Consider the following 22,321-nt stretch of genomic DNA (forward strand, 5'->3'; position numbering starts at 1 on the left):
TAAGATTAAATGTTATTTTCTGTTAGTTTGCGTCTGACCGAGAATGGAGCGATGCTTGAGTTCCTGCTCTGGCACAGCGTGAAAAAGTTTAGGTTCAGCTGTGACTTAGGCACCGTTGCTTTCGGTATTGGATACGCTCTTAAATCACGCAAATAACTCTCAGTATTCTGGTCAAACCAAAATTAATAATATGGAAATACGTCAAGTATCAGTTCTATGCATCAAATGTTCGAAAATTCGCAATTAAAAAAATCCTTAGCTCTAAAGATAGACCCTTCAATACGATACTAATTTACATCTAATTGTTCCCAAAAAAGCAATTGCCACTGTCAGTTTTGAAGTAACTGTTACTCAGTTCTCACTCATCTCTTTTAGTTTCTGAGACGTGGTGTTACCTTCATACATATTTTTAAATTAACTCAAAAATAAAAATACCGCCTGATTAGAGATATCTTTCGCATATTTGTCATACCTCAAACTCACCTGCATTGCAACGTGCTACGTAAAAAAATGTAACAAACTGCTCCTCCGTCAACAACTTCAATTAAAAAACAACTAATATTGTCAACACTCCAAATCGATGAGGACCACTTGGTGACGGCAAAAACCCATCTTCCCTACCTCATGAAATTCTTCCCCTCGACATTTCCGTTCACTGATAATGGCTGGAACTTTTTTAGCGTAGTGAACCATAATTTCAGTACACATTATCGTATTGTGCACTATTGAAAATAGGATACTTACGAGTTAAACCTCAAAGAATTTCAAGTACCTGAATATTTGGGTGACGTAACACGGAGATATGGGTTTAAATAACTGCAACGTGGGAAGAATTAACCATTCTCAAACCACCTTCAGTCAGGTTAAGTCACAGTGTGTCACACCTCTTAAACCTAAATCTTATTTCTTCATTCAATCAATACAAAAAAGTACATTAAAGGTAAGTCAAGTAAGTTTGCTCGAAAATGTGAGATTAGAGCGAAGTTGTCATATTTCGCAGCAAAATGAAGATTAAAGCTCTGTGCGAAAAGTCCGTCAACGTTGACCGTAATTCCAACTCGTGGAAGGCTATCAAAAACATGACTAGTAACACTGACCAAGAGGATGCATTCTTTATTTGCGATTTAAAGGAAATAATCGAAAAACACAAATTATGGACCGATCATTTGCCAAGAGTGGAGCCTTATTACGGTAAGGAAGATTATCACAATGACTAAAATCTGTAACGAAAACATGTGATCACATATACCAAGTCTCTCAATTCAACTCAGACGCTAAATTTCATAGAAAAAAATTTTAGATAAAAAAGGTTAACGGTTAAGAATGCTACCTCCAATAAGTGTAGAGTTATTGAGGGTGAGTGAAAAGTGCATGTTGAACTAAAACCGCCAGATTTTGTTTATCAATCAGAATTTAAAATATATTAAAACGAAAGGAAAGGGAGAAACTTAGACTTGTTACACAGTGAACTATAACCACAAATTTTGTTGAGGTTGAATTTTTTTAGTACTTAGTTATGTAGAGAAGAGTGGAGATGTTTGATACAGCCCAAAAGTTGATATATTTAAGGACTATCATCCTGAATCCTATCAAAATTATACAATAATTTACCAAAGTAGATTTGTTGAACACAAGTAGATTATTATCATTTTTGAAAAATAGTAAAAAACAAACGAAGTTTTTTGTGACTTCTATTCGAGGACTGAAACCTGGTTATATGGATGGTTGTTTTGAAATTATAGGTCAGGTCCATACTTTGAAGTTGTCTTAAGATCATGAGTTAAAATATTGCACTCCTTAAGCCAAGAAATTCTTTATCGGATTCTAATTTCTTTCAAAGCTAAAATATCATTCTAATCTCCATATTCCAATATGATTGTAAAAGTAAATGACGATATGTGTTTTTGGTTTATTCGAAATATTTTTTAAGCTTTTTCTAAATCATTTTAGACACATTTTTTTGGTAATTAATCGCCTTTAAAAAACCTTTTCAGATAGAACAAAAGACTGGGAATACTGATAAAATTGACAAGATTAAAATTTCAAGCTGACGACATTATGAAATTTACTCCAGACATCAACGGCAGACTGGCTAGCGACTGGTTAATCCATTGTTAAACAATGACGTTTTCAATTTTTCTTGATATATCTAGAATTAATAAATGTTTTTATGTCAAAGCAGCGTCGTGTTTAGTCAACACTGTAGAGGGATGATTATACAAAGCCTTCATAAATATTTGACCACCACGTGATTTTCAAAGTTAAATTTTATTTTTCTTGAGTTGTCATTATGAATTTATGTAACTTAACTAGTTCTCTTTTGAAAATTGAGGTTGGTTGTAATGGTGATGTGTAAAAGCTTGAGCATATAACTTAAGGTTATGTCATAGTTTGTTACTAACACGTTTTTTGCGACTTTTGATTTTCTTCTTGCAATTATAGCCTACTTTTTTTAGAAGTTAAAATAGTGTATTGTTCAGTTCGAATTGAAACCAAAAATGGTTTTCATACAAAATATCCAATAATAATATGTAATAACATAACTCTCAAGACCCAATTTTACAAACAAGGATTGTTAGCTGATGTTATTTAATGAATTTATTTCCAGAAACCAAATAATGTTGCCAATCAGTGTATATTTGTTTGCCTATATTTTTGGTCACGTGGTGGTCAAACATTTATGAAGGCTCTGAACATATTTACATCTAATTATATTCGGGACATGTTCTCTATGTATAAGTATTTTCTCCCAATGAATTTCTCAGAAAATATATTGAACATACGTGAAGTTAGATCAAGTAACTGTGCAGACCTCACAATGTAATTTCTTGTTTCAGCTGTCAAATGTAACGACGATTTGACCATCGTCGAGGTGCTCGCTTCACTGGGCGCAAGCTTCGATTGCGCCTCTCAAAAAGAGATCAGCAAAGTGCTCTCAGTGGGCGTGAACCCCGCGCGTATCATCTTCGCTAACCCGGCCAAGCCCATTAACCATCTGCGCTACGCCTCAGACGTAGGCGTGGCCACTATGACTTTTGACAATGAAAGCGAATTGCACAAAGTGCACACGATTTATCCGGAAGCGCGTATGGTACTGCGCATCCGCGCCGACGCTACCGACGCCTTGTGCCCCCTGGGCAAAAAATTCGGCTGTGACCCGGTGCACGAAGCTCCGCATTTGCTGCGCGTTGCAAGGTCACTTAACCTGAATGTGGTGGGAGTCAGCTTTCACGTGGGTTCCGGTTGCAGAGAGCCTGCAGCTTTTCGCAGGGCTATCCGATTTTCTAGAGACATATTTGACTATTCTGACACTCTAGGTTTTAATTTCTCACTACTTGATATTGGCGGGGGATACCCTGGAGTCAAAGGATCGTCGATTTCTTACGTGAGCATCACAAAAATAAAATTTACCTTCAAGTATACTCACTTCTTTCTATAATTAGATCGCTAAGGTCATCAACGGCGCATTAGATGAATTCTTTAGTGACCTGAATGTGCGCTTTATCTCGGAGCCTGGAAGGTACTACGTAAGCTCCGCCTACACTCTGGTTTGCAACATTTACTCAATTCGCAAAATCACAGAGGCGAACGATCAGGGCAATCGCTATGAGACGCACAGAATGTACTATATTAACGACGGAGTCTATGGTAGCTTCAACTGTATCTTCTACGATCACCGAGTGATCATTCCGATCCCCCTCAAGGAGCACGAGGAGCCCAAAAAAGTGTCCTGCAGCATTTGGGGACCGACCTGTGATAGTCTAGACCAAATAGTTGAAGATATGTCACTACCTGATATGCAAATTGGTGATTGGATGGTGTTTGAGGATATGGGCGCTTACACTCTTCCTGCGGCCAGCTCCTTCAATGGGTTTCCAGTCCCTAAAGTATACTATGTTATGACCTACAGCGAGTGGTCTGTGTTCAAAAACATCGTTTCGGTCCAGCAAGAAAACGTAGCGTTTGTTAACGAACCGCTCACAGAACAAGAAGAGCTGTACAATTTGAAAATACCTTCGAGCGAGCTTATTGCCGCAACTAAGCCGGTAGTTCAAGCGGCGATCGACGCTGATCCTATGGTTGGATGAAAGAATTCAAAGGGTTGATTATTTGATATTTCATTTACTGGCTTTATAGGGGAACTTGCAGGGCGAACCCGGCACTGAAGTCGGTATTATTATGTAAACACTGGGGAGCGATTTTTTTTTGCTTTGGTACTAAAACGGGCTACGAATATATGTTCAATACGATAAATTCTGACTTTTATTAACCTTAGTTCCATCACATTTTCCCTACCGCATGAAGTAGCGAAGATCATCACAATGACTCATGTTTGCCAGGTAAGCACGCGCAATACTAAAAGTACTAATAAATCGGAAAAAGCGAGAGTAAACTGCAGAGATATTTTGATATATTTTTTAATTGACTTATATGGGAATAAAAAAAATGTTAACAGATAGATGAAATCTAGTGGCATATTCTCAAGTCCAGTTTTCAAATAATATTTTATGGTATCTTTATTTCACGTCTAAGTTAATCCCTTTTCCAAATACAGGACGATTTTAAAATTTAATATTTCTTGAAACGTGGTTGTCTGTTCAGTTTTTCAAAAAGTTAAATGGCTATCCACAAGATTTTAAGTCAACCGTATCACTCTTTTTCTTCTTTATCGTATAGTTTAGTCAAAATAAACAAAATAAATAATAAAAGGAAACAAAATTTTCACTTTTTTGGAAACTATTGATGAGACGATTCAAAATATATCATTCTATAATTATAATATGTATATTGAATATATGTAAATGTTTATTCTACAAATTATTGGCATGTGGTGCCTTTCTTAACAATTTTAAACTCAAGTTAAAAAACGAAATTTTCTTTGAATAAAAATTAAATTTCGGGAGGGGAAAAATTACTTAGGTATAGTTTCTACACCGGTTAGTCCTAATCGCTCCGCTCGTAACTCCTTGAAAACATCAAATGATATTTGTTGTTTTCATATACAAATTATAAATACGCAAAGCATGTAACAATAGTCATAAATAAATAAAGTAATAATAAATAAGAAATCATGAAAGTACTAGTGAGTTAGGAATGAAACCTGGGATAGCACAATCATAACTTGCACCAGCCTGAACATATTCTAGCGCGGCTCAAAACACCCACAGCCTCGCAAAACAAGGAGGGCGTAGCCCAAAATGTTTTGCAGGCCCCCCACCTGCGGCTCCTGTGTTGGGCTGTTATTACGAATCACAAACATCATATTGTCAACACTCCAAATTGATTGTGTTATGCGGTTATAAGGCACTCTATGTCATTACCAAGGAAACACTTGTTTTCGAGATTTATAGGAGGCTTAAAAAATGGTACAACACTACAGCTTGCACTCACAATCGTTTTTACCTATGTCTTTTTATAGTCTACATAAGCCGAAAACCTTACAAAAAGTTCCCTACCTTAATAAGAGTAATAATAATAATAATTTTCGACTAGCAATAATCGAACCTTGCTTTATATGGATTACTTCTTACGCACCAATGTGGCACTTCGCAATAGATAACTAAGTTCCATCTAACTGTATTTTTCTTCAATTTTACATTATTACATCTATTTTACATGTTTTACAGTTTATACATAAACCTATGCATCAATGTTTATCATAGGATAAGGACCACTTGGTGACAACATCAACTGTCTTTTCTATCACATGAGACCCATCCCCTTGGCATTTCCGCTCTCGGACAACGGCTGGAGAGCTTTTTTAGCTCTGTAAACAACAAACAATCTCATGACTTCTTATCTTATCGCGCACGAATAAAAAGGGGACACTATGGGTTAAAGATTGTTTGCACAGCGATAACACTGAAAGCAAGAACTCTATAGTACTCAACACGGCATATGATTGCATTGTTCTCTTTCGTTATCTCTCTGTCTCTCTCTGTCTCTTTTTCTCTCTTCAGTCTCTTTCCACTTTCGAATATCCTGCGATGATTTCGAGTACCTGAATTTGGGGTGACGTAAAGCAGAGCTGTGGGTTTAAATAGCAGTCGCGTGGGAAGAATTAATTACTCTTACTCAGACTAAGTGACAGTGTATGTGCTCACAAAACTTAAAATTATTTATTCATTCAAACAATACCCCAAAAAAAAAACATTAAAGGTAAGTCAAGTAAATTTGCTCGAAATTGTGGAATTAAAGTGAAGTTGTGGTATTTCTGTAGCAACATGAAGATCAAAGCTCTGTGCGAAGAATCCGTCAACGTTGACCGTACTTCCAACCCCTGGAACGCCATCAGAAACATGACCAAGAACACCGACCAAGAGGAAGCTTTCTACGTTTGCGATTTAAAGGAAATAATTGAGAAACACAAATTATGGACCGATCATTTGCCGAGAGTAGAGCCTCATTACGGTAAGGGAACAATCACAATAACACAAATTTTTAATGCACGCAGGCCTTCATATACAGTGTATCAACAAATAGCGTACGAATATTTTTGGGGACGACTTTTTTTAAGTTAATTTTCGTTATTCAGACAGAACGTATTTCATCAAGTTTCACACTTTTTATAATGTTTTGCTTCAAACCCGCTTTATTTTTTTTAGATATTACGTTGAAATTTTGTATACACACTAGCGTTTAGAACCTGCACAATTAAATTTTAAAAATCGTTGTTAAGATTTACAGAACAGTTAATTTTGTAGAGTTAGGTCAAATTTTTCCACCATAAACTTTTTTGGTACCACTGACCGTTCAGTTCATGAAACGCGAATTCCTTGTTCATTTGTAATATTTCATATGTCGTGCATTCTTTTCTTATATTTAACTATTTTTCAGTTACTTGCGAAAATAGTAAGCAATACAAATTTTTTTTTGCGTCCACAAATTTTCCTGTAGGTTTCTCTTCTATGTTGTCTTTAGAAATCAGTTGCAAATACTTACGAAACATTGAATATAAAACTCCATGACTATGACCCATGGCTATTTTATAGATGAAGAAAAATACCCTAAAATTAGGTTAGAAAATATATTTTTAAATACAACAGATTTTTTCCGATATTTCTAAAACTAATGGAAATTATTTTAACGTAAAAGCGACGTTCTCGATTCAGTCAACTCCGCACAGGAATAATTGTATTTCTCTTCTAAACATTTTTGGGACATATCCTGTATAAACTACTCAAACATTTCGCAATAAATGTTTAAAATATACATGGTATTAAATAGGGCAATTCTGTAGGTTTCACCAAGTAATTTTTCTTTCTAGCTGTCAAATGCAACGATGACTTGGCAATCCTCGAGGTGCTCGCTGCATTAGGAGCATGTTTTGATTGCGCTTCTCGCAAAGAAATCAGCAAAGTTCTTTCGGTGGGTGTGAATCCTGCGCGTATCATTTTCGCCAACCCGGCCAAGCCCATCAGCCATGTGCGCTACGCCTCAGACGTAGGCGTGGCCACCATGACCTTTGACAACGAAAGTGAACTGCACAAAGTGCACGCGATTTACCCAGAGGCGCGTCTAGTTATACGCATTCGTGTCGACGCTACCGACGCGCAATGCCCTTTGGGCATGAAATTCGGGTGCGATCCAGTACGCGAAGCTCCGCAGTTGCTACGCGTCGCCAAGTCGCTTAACCTCAACGTAGTGGGGGTCAGCTTTCATGTGGGTTCTGGTTGCAGGGAGCCTGCGGTCTTCCGCAGGGCCATCAAAGCTGCCAGAAACATATATGACTATTCTAACACTGTAGGGTTTCATTTCTCGCTACTTGATATTGGTGGGGGATATCCCGGAGTTAAAGGATCTTCTATTTCTGAGGTGAGTTTCATAAAAATAAACTACACCTTCATATATACTCACTTCTTTCTGTAACTAGATCGCTGAGGTCGTTAATAGTGCGTTAGATGAATTCTTCAGCAACCTTAATGTGCGCTTTATCTCAGAGCCTGGGAGGTTCTACGTAAGCTCCGCCTACACTTTGGCTTGCAACATCCACTCAATTCGCAAGATCACAGAGGAGGATGCTCATGGCAGATGCATTGAGACGCACAGAATGTATTACATTAACGACGGAGTCTACGGCAGCTTCAATTGCATCCTCTACGACCATCAAGTGGTTACTCCGATTCCCTTCAAAGAGTACGCAGAGCCTAAGAAGATGTCCAGTAGCATTTGGGGGCCGAGTTGTGACGGTCTAGACCAAATAATCGAAGATATGTCCCTGCCTGATATGCAAATCGGCGAATGGGTGGTGTTTGAGGATATGGGCGCTTATACTCTCCCCGTGGCTAGCCCCTTCAACGGATTCCCAATCCCTAAAGTCTACTACGTCATGACCCATCGCGAATGGTCAGTATTCAAAAATATCGTGTCGGTACGACAAGAGGACGTGGCGTTTGTCGACGAACCGCTCGCGGAGCAACAAGAGCTCTACAACTTAAAAATTCCTTCGAGCGAGCTCATCGCCGCAATGAAGCCAGTGGCTTACGCGACGATCAACGCCGATCTCATGGTTGGATGAACCAATTCAAAGGGTTGATTATTTGATATTTCATTTACTGGCTTTATAATGGAATTTGCAGAGCGAACCCGGCATTGTAGCCAGGGTTATTGTGTAAGCATTGGGGAGCGACAAACTTTTTTAATTTAGTATTAAAACGGGATATGAATATAGATTCGATACGACGAATTATGACTTTTATTAACCTGAAATATCTTAAATACTCACTTATGAGGAACGCAAACTAATACGATGAGTTTGCAATCTTTCTGCCTTCTTGATGGCATGTTTTGGAGTCTTTCGGTCAACACAAAAAACTTTAAGTAAATTTGCTAGCCAAGGATAACATAAAATTTGTAGTCTCAAGACAAATAAATAATCACCATAACATCAAAATTATATGGCATCACACTTAAAGCGCAGGTAAACGTTTGGTTATTTGAACATTCACATCACGCAATTACACCCAATTTACCCGACTTGCAATTGATTAACAATTCCATGCAGCTCCTAATAAGCTTTAATTCGCTGAATTTATTCGAAGACCTTCGGACTTTATACACGTCCTGTATAACCCCGAAATCTGCAATAACTGACACCAAAATAAAGAAGGAAGAAAAAAGTGCACCGCGTCAACTGATGGAGAGGCCCCTGCAACTGATTCGAGTGCCACTCGCTTCCGCCGCCCGTCCGGCCGCCATTGTTCTAAAAAGCCGAACAATCGAAGATCAAATTGGGCAAACATCCTCTTTTGGCACACTTCAATACTCTGTGACCCAATTCGAAAACTTGCCGATCCTTAACTAATTTGTAGAGACCGCTAATTGGTTTGTCAATATGATGACCACAAGTACTATTTCCATTGGAACGTGAAGAGAATTGAACGGTTTCGAAGAAATCTTGGCGTTCAGTCCTCTGCCGTCCTAGTCAAAAGGAACTGTAGGAAGACTAAACAGCGTCCGAACCAATAACCGCGGAGAAACTGTTCAGTCCTCTGCGTGTCAAACCCATACTGCCTACTTTTCGACTCAAATAAATGTATTACACCCAGTATAGTCATGGCAATCGACATATATACAGTACGCGGCTCTGACGGGAAAATCATCGCGCCCAGTCTACGCTCGGCGCTTTCGGCGAAACAGTTTTGAGGAAACTGTTCCTCGATTGTTTCATTCGGTGAACGCCAAAGAGGGAACAATGGCGGACATCGTGGTGCAAGTGGAGCAGGGCCGACTTAAGGGTGCCTCAGGCAAGGATTACCGCGGGGGGCAGTTCTATAAGTTTATGGGAATCCCCTACGCCAAAGCACCTGTAGGAGACTTAAGATTTAAGGTAAGTTTGCTAGTGTTTGTTTACCAAGCGCTCAATTGTGTGAGTCTTTTTTGGTGCATTTCCACGAGAAAATAGACCAGGTTGAAGTCCGGAAAGTAAAAATAGACTTTTGGGAGCGTATAGAAAACAACATTCTAAGTGCATTAAGGGGGTCGGTATTGATTTGAATTATCGCTATAAATAAGGCAACTAACACGCGATCTGGAGTCGTAAATTAGATATCGATGTTCGGAAAACAGTTTTCATTATGTTACTGTTCTACCCTGTATAGACGTGACACAAAATTTGTTTTTCTGCTGGTTGAAATGATCAACTTCAAGCTGAAAATCTTTCGCAGATAACCACGTCGTCTTATTAATATTACCGATTAGTTTCAACTATTTTTTTCTTTCCCGGAATCGGCCTGGTCACCGCCGATAATGGCTTTTTTACGCAACCTCCTTTTCCTATTGTACCTCGAACACTTAGTATTGCAAACGCGCGCCGATTACGTTTCAAGGGCTCCTAAGTCTTCATTGTTGAATGAACAATGACTTATGTAGACGTCGAGTGTATTTTTAAACAGCTCAAACCTACCCAATTGTTGGAATTGTCGGAAGATAAGAGTAATCGGTAATTGGTACATGTCGCAAATTAGGCGATACACAATGCTAAAAATTTGTGTAATTTTCTTTGGTAAATTTTGAGGACCTTCATAATAAAATTTAGAGAATACTCGCCGGAAATACATTGTTTTTGAATTTAGAAACAAGTCTGATACGAGTCAACAATTTTAATGTTACACAGAATTTTCACTGTAAAATTTAGAGAATGTTCTCCATATTTATTTTTTTCAATCCTAAATCTGTACTAATATTTGCCGAATATTTAGAACATGCTCGTAAAAATTTCGCAAGTTTTTTCAATAAAATTAAAAATTGTTACAAGGTTTACTGTCAACAGTGCCATGTTAGTCATTAGGCATCACTTAAATGAAAGTCAAAAGTGTTAGTCGTTAAATCCACATCTAAATTAAATTTTTATGAAAATTTATTATTATTAAACCTGCATAGTAATTACTAATTGCACTCGTGATACAATCCTACGTACATATACATATATTCAATGTGCGTATGCAAATTTATTGTTAACAGTTGACAACAGTATTCCAAGCTAACTTAGTTCAAGCTAGGTTAATTGGTTCAAAATAAATTAGTATATAAAAAGTATCATGATCTAAGTTGGTGATTCTAGTGCCACTACGTGGCAATTTTAGTAATGTCTGCGTATCCCTGTTAGACTTCTAAATGACATCAAACTATTTACATTCTCCTTTTGGCAGTGAGTCAGAAACAGTGAACCTAACCTAAACATGTCTTGGCAAACTGTCGTGGAGACTATAACATGACGTCAAATGCGGCTATTATAACGCTTGTCAGAGATTTTTTATATTTTCGTGACACCTATTATGACGTCAATCAGCTAATACTGTGTCAGTCCGAAACCATTTCAACATATGTCGGCCATGAAAACGTTACCGTCATGGCGACCAAAACAACTTATTGTTCCCACAATAGGAACAAAGTTAACTGTACTTAACTGAAATTAAGTTTGTTAAACAGTGGCAACGTATTATTACTTTAATTGGGTAGATAACAAACCAAACAAACGACTCATAAATTTATGGTCTCATCTACTCTTAAATTAGAGTCTAAAGTATGTAATCTATTATGAAATTCATCAAAATGCAACAATTTCAAGTCAACGGGTTATCAACAAAAATACCACAATTTGGCTTATCACAGGACCTTGGTACTGAAATACAACTGCAGAGAGCATCAATTAATGTTAAATGACAAGGTCAATCCTAGGCAAACATATTAATAAAATTTAATGGCAGTAATTAGTTTTTCAGATTATGTTGATGTAAGACTAAATTTTAGGCCCCTCAACCACCAGAGCCATGGGAGGGCACGCGCAATGCCACCAAAGAAGGCCCCGAATGCCCCTCTTCCGACATGTATTTCACCTACTTCATAGGCAGCGAAGACAATTGCCTCAATCTCAATGTTTACACCAAAGAAGTAAGCAAGAGGAAAATTTATGCACCTCATCTTTGAACTTTCATTGCAGTTACCCCAAAATACCCTCTTAAAGAAACCGGTAATGTTTTGGATCCATGGTGGAGCTTTCACTACCGGCTCCAATAAGACCTCAATGTATGGGCCTGAGTACTTAATGACTCAAGATATAGTGCTGATTACTATCAACTATAGACTAGGAATTTTGGGTAATAATTTATATGCATGGAGAATATTAACGGAAACGCTATCAATGCATTCCAAATATTTTACACATTATCATAAAAAAATTTAATTTACAGGCTTCGCTAGTTTCAAAGATCCGAGCCTGGAAGTTTCCGGTAACGCTGGCTTGAAAGACATGAGGATGGCGCTTCGTTGGGTGCAGCAAAACATCTACAAGTTCGGCGGAGACCCCGACAACGTTACCATCTTCGGAGAGAGCGCAGGCGCCGCTTCGGTGCACTATCTCACTCTAGCGCCGACCACGCAGGGCTTGTTCCACAAGGCAATTGTGCAGAGTGGTAGCGCCCTCAACAACTGGGCGTGGGGCTCCAATAACTCCCGAGAAATCGCCAAATGCATGGGTTACAAGGACACCGACGAGAAGAAAATTTTGCAAAAACTTCAGAAGGAGTCTGTTAAAAATATTGTTAGGGGTCAAAGAACCCTAAAAGAAGTAAGCTAATGTTTGAAGATGATTGCGAAGAAATTGTAAAAAAGTTAATAGGGCCTCCAAGCAGGTACAGCCAGGCCTTGGGCTCCGGTGGTAGAGCCACTCTCAGCTGACGCCATCTTAACGGAACATCCCACCAAGATCATGCACTCTCAGGGAGGACACCAAATCCCTATCATCATCGGGTACAACTCTTTAGAAGGGATTTTATTCGAGCTGGTCAGGAAAACCATCCCAGGGGTGGAACTACCCCAAGATCTAGAGCATGACATCCCTTATGAACTAGGCTTGGAAAAAGGTAGCGATAAGTCCAAAGATATAGCTGAGCGCCTCAAGAAAACGTACTTTGGGGACAGTCACGCGAATGAGGAGGACATAGAGAAAGTCTACACGGTAGGTCATAAGTTTAATACAGTAGGTATTTTATTATAATTACAAAATTCTTTACAGCTCAAAGGTGATTCAAACTTCACCCACGGCATCCACAGATCTTTAAAGCTCCAAGCCAAACACTCACATCAGCCCGTCTACGCTTACAGAATGACCTTACAAACACCCTTAAACTACTTTCACACCTTCGCCATGTCCAAATACTTCAAAACAGTGATTCTCTGCAGTTTTTTGGGTAAACTTTCGAACAGTTACCTCCCCTCCGCGAAGGGATCTTTCTTAGGGTTGATGCATAAGCTCCCCAAGAAAGAGATACAAGGGGTGGCTCATGCGGACGATTTATTTTACTTATTCCCTACTTTCTTCACCCCCGAGATCAAACCCGGGAGCGAAGAAGACAAACACATACAAAGGTTTGTGAAAATATGGACGAATTTCGCTAAGCATGGGGACCCCACCCCTGAGCCGGATGAAGACTTGAACCATGTGAAATGGAAGCCGGTAACGCATGATAACTTGGAGTTTCTAGATATTGGAGAAGAATTGAGGATGGTGAATAATGTGGATGGGGAAAGATTGAAGTTTTGGGATGAGATGTACGAGGAGCATTTGAAGATATAATTTTGTTGAGGCTGATAGTAAAGTTTTTATTTTCCGAAAATTGAGTTTGCTTTCAACCTAATTTTTGATTCTAGTTTCTGTCTAATCCTGTTCTCCGTCAACATTCTATAAAATCCCACATTTTCATGTCTTCTTGAGTAGCAAAGAGAAAAACTCTTAAGCTACCAGTCTTTCGATAATATTTATTATCTTCACTATGGTGTTAATATTTTAACCCAAAGACAGGTCCCCAAAGATACATTTCATTAAAAATTATAAGGAGAGAAAAATTTTAAATTGTCATTAAAATTACTAACCCACCAGATGGACTTTGGATACCAGCTCGTCCGGTTAGTTTACTCTCACGTATGATGAAATTAGATCATGTTTACTGAAACACTAAAAAAGACGTGAATAAAATTACATCACCTCTACTGAAATACCAAGGAAGATCACGAAATTCACCAAATGTGAATGTGAATCCGTTGAACGGACTGGCGTCTAAAGTCCGCCTGGTGAGTTCACGTCTTTTTCATTGATTCAGTAGAGATGATCTAATTTTAATGACAATTTTAAAAGTTTTTTTCTCTTTGTCATTTTTTCACTAACTTAATCACCTTTTAGTTTAGTAACAAAGTTTTTAGGAATCTTCTTTATGCATTATTTTCAAACACACCATAAATTTAAAATCTTCCAACCTATACATATGAAACGACCCCGGTACGTCCGTAAATAATACTACGCACAATCGTGAAATCCCTGTATCAAAAACGGAGACAGTCAGTACTTTCACTTTGGACTTGTATTATACTCGTATATTGATTTGAACATACGTAAACTTTAAACAGATCTGTGATGTACATACAAAGTTCAAGTACTCTCTAGATGTACAAACAACCGATCAATTATTTTTAAATAAGTGTTACAATAGTTAATATCAACTATCAGTAGTATTTACTGCATAGTGATATCGTTTTCGTTGCAATATATGTAGGATCAATAAGAAAAGCTACAGTGTACAGTGGTGAAACATGAGTACCGAACAGCCAGTGGTGAAGGTGTCTGAGGGGATATTAAGAGGCAGTGAAGCCGTGACTTTTAGGGGGCGAAAATATTGGAGTTTCCAGGGTATACCATATGCCAAGCCTCCTTTGGGTAATTTACGATTTAAGGTACGTAACATTAGGTTTCAATTCGATAGAAAAAAGAAGTTATCATCCTGCTATAGAATAATTTAAGTAAAATGTAATAAGTACATATATATGTATATAGGATACACAAATTATGTGCATAGTTTTAACCACAATTAATCCAAAGAGAAAAGGGAAAAATACTTCACCACTGTATTAATCACAGACAGTTATTATATAATGCAAAATTTAGGCTCACCTTGTAGTAAAAATTCAGCTCTAAATCCCCAAAAAACACACTCAAAACTAAAAAATTGTACTGAAAAAATCAACAAATGCTAACGCAAACAAAAGAAAAGCGGTTACCATAACAATAACACGTTGACAGGTTGACATTTTTCTAAATTCCGAGTGATGCGTGTGGAAACACTGTTGTAAGTGTGAGTTGCAGCTACTCTAAGCACACTTCAAAGCGCTATTGGTGTGTTTGCATAAATCATTACGCAAGAATTTGTTACACATTAAAGGTTACTTATTACTTACTAAACTATTATTTATTAATTTTTTGAGGAGAAGGAAACACATGAACGTGCAGTAATGGACAGAACACGCTTATTTTCGCCCTTTTTCCTTTAAATTTTTAGACTTTATACATTTTTAGGCACCTATGCCTCCAGAAAAATGGACAGGAATACGGGAAGCAACTGTAGAGGGCCCCGACTGTTATTCTAAGCCTCTTTTCTCGGGCTCCTTTGCTGGATCCGAGGATTGCTTGTACTTGAACGTGTACACTCCAAAGGTAACTATACTACGACCACATAAACCAAATAAAGTTTTTTTAAATTCTGAAATCGTTCCAGATAAAAACCAAAGAGAAACTTCCTGTCATGTTTTGGATACACGGCGGGGGCTTTTGCAGAGGCTCTGGAAGCACAGAATTGTACGGTCCCGACTACTTAATAGAAAATAATGTAATTTTGGTGACCACAAACTATAGATTAGCAGTATTGGGTAGGTACCACTGTTCTTTTTTTAGTACAATCTAACATTATTCCAGGATTCTTGGCATTTTCCAACCCCGAAGTGGGTGCTCCCGGCAATGCCGGTCTCAAAGACATCGTGATGGCACTGAAATGGGTTCGGAATAATATAAAATTCTTCGGTGGTAACCAGAAAAACGTCACGATTTTCGGAGAGAGCGCTGGGGCGGTTTCGGTTCACCTTCTGATACTCTCTCCCATGGCCAAGGGTAACTCACCTATCGCAACTAAATCACAACTATTTATGGCAGATTTTAGGGCTGTTCCACAAAGCGATAATGCAAAGCGGCTGTGCTCTCAACTGCTTTGGTAGGGGCAAATTTTCATGTACATATGAGCTAGCTCATCACCTGAATATAGACACACACAACGACAAACTGATTTTAAGCGAGCTGCAGAAGGTTTCCGTTGAGGAATTGTGTAAGGCCAGCAATAAAATATGGGATGTAGGTATTTAGGTTCCTTATTTTCTTTCTTCTATTTCGGCACTTTTAGCCCCATTTAGTGAGCTACGCCAGACCCTTTTGCCCAGTCATAGAAACCAAAGGGGGCTTCCTCTGCGAAGAACCTTTATATATCATGCAATCGGGCAGATACAACAAAGTTCCAGTCATCATGGGCTACAACTCCATGGAGGGTATTTTACTGTACACTCTAATGAAGACATCGGGTCGGAACTTCCTAGTGGATGATACATTAGTGCCCATTACTCTGAATTTGAGGCGAGGCAGTCCTGGACACACCAAGGTAGCTAGAGAGGTCAAGGAGATGTATGGTATCAAAGGAGGAGAGTCCATTAACGACCTGAAGGCACTGAACAAAGCCCTGAATGTCTGCATAATCTCCCTCAGTGGAATTTATCTTGATAACTGTCTTTTACAATATAGGTTTACACCCACAATTGCTTCTTCGCAGACATTTATCGATCTGCAAAACTTCTATTGCAAACCAGCAAGCACCCTCTATATTTTTATAAATTTGATTTGGACACTAACCTAAACTATATGAAACAAATCAGCCAATTGAAGATTCGGGGAGCTGCCCATGGGGATGATTTAGGATATCTTTTTAACACAATTTTGGTGCCGAGTCCGAAAGAAGATACTTTGGAGCATCGGCTAGTGCTCAAACTTACGAAATTGTGGACTAATTTTGCCCGGTATGGACATCCCACTCCCCTTGGCGAGTTGGAAACTGAGACTTTATGGAAGAGTGTGAGTACGGGAAGGATTGAGTATTTGAGTATGGCGAATGAGGAGTTCAGGATGAAGGAAGGGCCTGAAGGGGCTTTCGCCCAGTTCTGGGAGATGGTGTTCATTGAGAATCAAGTGCATTTGTCTAAACTGTGATATTTAATATTTAAAGAAATATATTAAATAATTTACTTAACAATTGTTTCATTTTTGTTGATTTTTGGTATACAATAAGTGAAAACTTATTTTAGTACTCCTAATTGTTATTGTCGCTTTAGTGAGTCAAAACAATATCAAGTCATGGGAAAGGGAGAGGGAAAGACAGGAAGATAACAAATATCGTGATTAAACACATTACAACATCGAATTGTTTCCTATAATCATTTAAATTAGATAAGGTAAACGACAAAGGTCAAGCTAGTTTGGTATATAAGTATTTGCTTTTTCATTGCTGTGCCGCGATAGTTGAGGAATGGTAAGGTTTATTTATTAAATATTACATTGATGTGATAGCCAATTTAAGGATTTCCCACGGAAAACTGTTATAAAACAATTAACACATTAAATAATATTCCACCATAGTAATATACATACTACGCTTTGGATTATTAACTTTTTGAAGTGCCATCTATGATACTCGTTAAGTGGTAAACAATCTCGAGGTAAATAGTTCCAAACATGTAGAGTAGGATGGCGTTACAGGAACTAGCAAAAACTATAAGTATTATTCCACAGATGGCAGGACTAACCCGCATAAATTCTCAAACTTGGCGCCATCTGTGGACACCTGATAAATACTAACAACAACGCTTTTTTATTTTAAACTCAGAGAGGGCGTTAGCGTCATCTCCTAGCTGGGTTTTTGACCGAAATTAACTACGTCTTCACGGAGCTTTTCTATTGACATTCCCAAAGGATGACTTCGCAAGACACCTCTAGCCCCGTTGTGACCATTTACGAGGGCCAGTTAAAAGGAATGATATGCAACGATGTCAGGGGAGGGAAATTCTATAGTTTTCTTGCAATTCCTTATGCAAAACCCCCAGTGGGAGATTTGAGATTCAAGGTAGCTTATTTATCGAAATACAATACTTCCTATAAAGTAAGACTTAACAGGCCCCACAAGCTATAGACCCATGGAATGGAGTTTTCGATGCAACTAGTGGTGGAAACATCTGCATTCAGGAAGATTTCATTACCAAAGAAATGAGCGGCTCTGAAGACTGCCTCAATCTCAATGTCTATACACCCCAGGTAAACACTCAATTAAATTCAAATTCAAATTCCCCATGAATGTTTTTCAAAGCTTCCTTTTTCATCAACAACACCAAAACTGAAACCAGTGATGGTGTTCATCCATGGAGGCAGCTTCTTACTAGGTTCCAACCGAATGGAATTACACGGACCAGAAATATTGATCAGTGAAAATATAGTAATAGTAGCCATAAACTATCGCTTAGGCCTATTAGGATTCCTCAGCTTTGACGATCCGAAATTGGACATTCCAGGTAACGCCGCCTTTAAGGACATGGTTTTGGCATTGAAATGGGTGCAGAAAAACGTACATCATTTCATGGGAGACCCCACCAATGTCACCATTTTTGGTAATAGTGCTGGAGCGGCTGCTGTGCATTTTTTAATGCTGTCACCAATGGCTAAGGGTAAAACAAATTAATTATGAAAATGTAATGTTATGAATAATTACTTCATACAGGATTGTTCCATAAAGCTTTATGTCAAAGCGGATCGGCTTTAAGCAGCTGGGCGTATGCTCATAAGCAAAAAGAGGTGTTGGAAACAGCCTTAGGACTAGGACATAATTTAAGTGAAGGGGAGTTGTATAAGTACCTGAGTAAAGCCAGTGTTGAGGAAATATTTAAGGCTCAATGTGATATTGACAAGGTATTATTCAGGTGTTGGAATGTCCAGTTTAAACTGGCAAGACCTTTGATAGTTAATGAGATGCGGAGCGCCTAGTAATAAGAAAAATTATATGGAGATTTTATTTGATGTCAGGAAAGCATAAAATGCAACCAGTACCGCTTCATTGGGGCTGTAGTCGAACCCAAATCCTGGAAAGGAGAGAAATTCTTCAGCGAACATCCGATAAAATCGCTGTTGGCCGGGAGGTACTCGAAGGTACCCTTGTTGATGGGCTACAATTCTGGAGATGGTAGTACTATCACATGGTACTCCTTATGAAAGAATGTCAATAGATTTTTTATGTATATACAGGGATGATAGTGGATAGCATGGTAGACAAAGATATGAACTACATCTACTGGACGGATAAAGAATATAATGTCCCGGGGTTGCTGCAACTCGAAAAAGGTAGCCCCTTATCGAAGAAGCTTGGTGAAGAAATTGTAACCTTCTACTTCGGCAATGGGGAAATCTCTCGAGAGACTCATTTACAAGAATTTTATGATGTAAGTAATTCTCCAATTTTGATTACAATCTAGGGGCATATCGCTGAGATATTTTGACGCACACAGGTATATATTGTAAAGAATTTCGAGAAACTTCGAGATACCTCCGAAATAATTTTAGGCATAATAATTTTATCAATGATCTACCTCTGAATTACATCACGACACATCTTAAGGCAACTAAAAAATACATCAATATTCTTATATATTATACAGATCACTACAGACAATTCCTTTCTACGAGGAATTCTCAGCTCAGTTCAGCACCACCGAAGAACTTCGCAGAGCCCTATTTACATGTACCGATTGTCTATAGATTCTAATCTAGGTTTTTATAAACGAATGCTGGAGATTGAACTACCAGGTATGTTGATTCTGGGCTATACACAGGGTGTCACAGAAACACTGGTACAAATGAGTTTAGTGTAGTAATTTTTTAGACTTCTATCGATTGTACTTTGAAATGTTGCTCCGTGATAGTTTTAGTCCACAAAATTAACACAAAACCGCGCAAATTAAATCGAAATTAAAATAATACAACTGTTAAAATACATTTGAAAAATTTTCCGGTTTTATATTCACCATTTATAAATCTTTGATAGATTAGTTCTCAAATTCAACGTTAAGTCCCAGTTGATATGTTTTTGGAAACAACAAAATATAATACACACTTTCAACGTCTATGGAGGGCAGTAACGCGCATTAGTTCTCCGTATTATAATATTTGAAAGAGATTCTTCTCTAGGTACGACACTGTGTTAATTCATATTAACTCAAAGCCTGAGTATCTGCTTAGAATGATTTGTACGATAATTCCTAAATCTACAGAAGTCAACGGCGTGCATTTATGATTCGAAATTTCACGTGTTTTTTAAGAAGAATATAATATATTTCCCCTAAATTGTTTTAACGCTTTTATTTCTCGCTCGGTACGTCACTCTTTTAAAGAATGAATAAACGAAAATAGGACTCCTGAGTAACAATATTTACTAATTAAGATCAGTTCACATGAGTTCCTGTTCCTGGATTAACCTGAACTCATCCTAGCCCTATTTATATTTTTTTCTTTTTGCTCTAAATTGAGTTAGTAGGAAAGTTAACTTAACTGAAGTTGTAACAGCGAAAGTAGAGGGGTACGTTAATGTTTCTTACCGCATTTTAACGCTCAGTTGGGGTCTATATATTCGGTCTCCATATTGGGGATGATGATTCTATGGACCGTTGGCACTTCATTGTTCATAGGCAAAACTCACTTTAAAGTTACTGCACAAAATTAATAAAAAATTACAAAAATCAGACCAAAATTGATAACGAGTGATCATTAAAAAAACTTCAAGGAAAGTGGCTAATCATAAACGCAAAGCGTGAATTAAGCAGTTTGCTACTTACCATCAAACATCAGATTAATAAATAATAACATATAAATTTATCCAAGATATGCTTCTGCTATTTCAACGCCTATTTAAGTTTTTTTGAAATAATAACTCTATAGAATAGACTGAGAAAATGTCTTCAGAAAACCTCGATATGGCCTTCGCCATTTTTTTTTAATTCTAACAGGTCAGTTGTCAAATATCAGGTGACAGTTCTGTTTTCTGAAATTAGAGCAGATGAATGTAGATAAGTGCACAAAGAGCGTGTCTATTTTGTAATTTATGTAGGGATATCGGGTTTTTTTATTTTTAACTCGTAAGCCTGAGTATAGCGCGCCCTTGGCCTAATCTGAAGCATAAACAAATTTCAATAAGCCTCTTGGATAATGCTGAGACCGCATGGAAAGAATTTAAAATCTCAAAATCTGTTTTTATAGGCGAATAAAGAATTCAGTGTAAGAAGCCGTATTAACTCCTTACGAAGTTTGAACAGCAAGAAATATAATATTTTTTAAATTGCTTTTATTCTCAACTATTTTATTTTACCTGTAAATGACTGCCCTCTTTCCTCTCTTCAAGGAGTTTGCCATGCAGATGAAATTGGCTACCTCTTCACCACAATGCTGACCTCAACCCCTGAACCAGGCAGCATTGAGGACCTGACCCAGAGGCGCATGTCGCGTCTGTGGGCCAATTTCGCCAAGCACGGCCACCCCACCCCTCTGTGCGACCCCCTGCTGGACGAGACCTTATGGCGACCCGTGCACAGCGCTGACCACGTCTCATTCCTGGACATCAACGAGCGCCTGCGTATCGACCATAATCCCGAGGCCGAGCGCATGAAGTTTTGGGATAAGATCTATTCTAGGGGACTGCTATTTTCGAAACTTTAAACCGATTTGTTAAGCTAAGCAAACAGTCCCTAGATGGAAATTAAACGGGTCAAAAAATTACTGCTGTACACAGTTATATAGTATTTATCATCAGTGCAACAATCGCAATGAGTAAACACGTTGAAGGTTTAAAACTCTATGACTAGTTCGTTGAACTTTCACACATCTAATTCCTGTGGATTAGATACGCCTGCATCTGCCTGCGTCATATAAACTTTAAGGAAACCTGGAATCGGGCAAATTGCTGAGTATTTTAAGCCAACATACGTTATCAAACCTTATTTCTATTCCTTTGCAAATGTACGGCCTTGATCCAGTGAGCAAAGAGCCCCGTAATCTCCACATCCTTATCATGCACATCCTCAGCTATAAGGCTAAAAAAAAGTGCTGTAGTCAGTGCTATACACCTAATAATATCCCTGACCCACATACTCGAATGAGCTATAGAAATTTCTTGAAGGAAGATTATGCGAACTTATCATCTATAATCATTTACGAGCAGTCAGGGCTTTAAGGTAGAAGTGCACTATTGGTGTTCTGTTGAAGCCAAGAAACTACGGTGGTTTTAAGTGATTCAAGAACTTCTAAAATGGTGAGTACCGTAATTAGATTTCAATCGTAAATTTTTTTTAACCCACATCTGGATAATCGCTTAAACCCCCGAAAATCGATTTAAAAAATGTCTGATCTTAGAGCAAGCGGAGGCTT

General features: G+C 38.1%; 4 protein-coding genes across 4 annotated transcripts; all 4 read left to right on the forward strand.

Moving 5' to 3' along the window:
* Positions 1-851: 851 nt before the first annotated feature.
* Positions 852-4,222, forward strand: LOC136410896 (ornithine decarboxylase 1-like). The gene is made up of 4 exons (XM_066393259.1): positions 852-940; positions 1,001-1,191; positions 2,838-3,385; positions 3,444-4,222. The coding sequence occupies exons 2-4, from the start codon at positions 1,005-1,007 to the stop codon at positions 4,086-4,088; spliced, it is 1,380 nt and encodes a 459-aa protein (XP_066249356.1). The 5' UTR covers positions 852-940; positions 1,001-1,004; the 3' UTR covers positions 4,089-4,222.
* Positions 4,223-5,821: 1,599 nt separating this feature from the next.
* LOC136410926 (ornithine decarboxylase 1-like) lies at positions 5,822-8,686 on the forward strand. The gene is made up of 4 exons (XM_066393296.1): positions 5,822-6,159; positions 6,221-6,411; positions 7,268-7,815; positions 7,874-8,686. Exons 2-4 carry the CDS (start codon positions 6,225-6,227, stop codon positions 8,516-8,518), a joined length of 1,380 nt encoding a protein of 459 aa, XP_066249393.1. The 5' UTR covers positions 5,822-6,159; positions 6,221-6,224; the 3' UTR covers positions 8,519-8,686.
* Positions 8,687-9,591: 905 nt separating this feature from the next.
* LOC136410822 (esterase B1-like) lies at positions 9,592-13,616 on the forward strand. Its single transcript, XM_066393175.1, has 6 exons — positions 9,592-9,829; positions 11,752-11,892; positions 11,942-12,098; positions 12,192-12,568; positions 12,620-12,958; positions 13,016-13,616. Exons 1-6 carry the CDS (start codon positions 9,695-9,697, stop codon positions 13,574-13,576), a joined length of 1,710 nt encoding a protein of 569 aa, XP_066249272.1. The 5' UTR covers positions 9,592-9,694; the 3' UTR covers positions 13,577-13,616.
* An 847-nt stretch (positions 13,617-14,463) lies between these two features.
* LOC136411041 (uncharacterized) lies at positions 14,464-21,663 on the forward strand. The gene is made up of 15 exons (XM_066393446.1): positions 14,464-14,727; positions 15,347-15,484; positions 15,546-15,696; positions 15,743-15,934; positions 15,984-16,171; positions 16,221-16,556; positions 16,613-17,070; positions 17,825-17,984; positions 18,035-18,172; positions 18,225-18,579; positions 18,633-18,820; positions 18,935-19,091; positions 19,154-19,347; positions 19,564-19,711; positions 21,300-21,663. Exons 1-15 carry the CDS (start codon positions 14,587-14,589, stop codon positions 21,611-21,613), a joined length of 3,258 nt encoding a protein of 1,085 aa, XP_066249543.1. The 5' UTR covers positions 14,464-14,586; the 3' UTR covers positions 21,614-21,663.
* Positions 21,664-22,321: the final 658 nt, after the last annotated feature.

This window comes from Euwallacea similis, chromosome 9 (assembly GCF_039881205.1).
Source record: "Euwallacea similis isolate ESF13 chromosome 9, ESF131.1, whole genome shotgun sequence".
NCBI lineage: Eukaryota > Metazoa > Arthropoda > Insecta > Coleoptera > Curculionidae > Euwallacea > Euwallacea similis.

Coding starts and splice junctions, on each gene's coding strand:
- LOC136410896 (XM_066393259.1), top strand. CDS start 1,005: ATGAAGATTAAAGCTCTGTGCGAAAAGTCCGTCAACGTTGACCGTAAT. Junction 1,192..2,837: donor AAGAGTGGAGCCTTATTACG/GTAAGGAAGATT, acceptor TTCTTGTTTCAG/CTGTCAAATGTAACGACGAT. Junction 3,386..3,443: donor AAGGATCGTCGATTTCTTAC/GTGAGCATCACA, acceptor TTCTATAATTAG/ATCGCTAAGGTCATCAACGG.
- LOC136410926 (XM_066393296.1), top strand. CDS start 6,225: ATGAAGATCAAAGCTCTGTGCGAAGAATCCGTCAACGTTGACCGTACT. Junction 6,412..7,267: donor GAGAGTAGAGCCTCATTACG/GTAAGGGAACAA, acceptor TTTTCTTTCTAG/CTGTCAAATGCAACGATGAC. Junction 7,816..7,873: donor AAGGATCTTCTATTTCTGAG/GTGAGTTTCATA, acceptor TTCTGTAACTAG/ATCGCTGAGGTCGTTAATAG.
- LOC136410822 (XM_066393175.1), top strand. CDS start 9,695: ATGGCGGACATCGTGGTGCAAGTGGAGCAGGGCCGACTTAAGGGTGCC. Junction 9,830..11,751: donor TAGGAGACTTAAGATTTAAG/GTAAGTTTGCTA, acceptor ACTAAATTTTAG/GCCCCTCAACCACCAGAGCC. Junction 11,893..11,941: donor TCAATGTTTACACCAAAGAA/GTAAGCAAGAGG, acceptor CTTTCATTGCAG/TTACCCCAAAATACCCTCTT.
- LOC136411041 (XM_066393446.1), top strand. CDS start 14,587: ATGAGTACCGAACAGCCAGTGGTGAAGGTGTCTGAGGGGATATTAAGA. Junction 18,173..18,224: donor TCAATGTCTATACACCCCAG/GTAAACACTCAA, acceptor TGTTTTTCAAAG/CTTCCTTTTTCATCAACAAC. Junction 19,712..21,299: donor GCTGGAGATTGAACTACCAG/GTATGTTGATTC, acceptor CCTCTCTTCAAG/GAGTTTGCCATGCAGATGAA.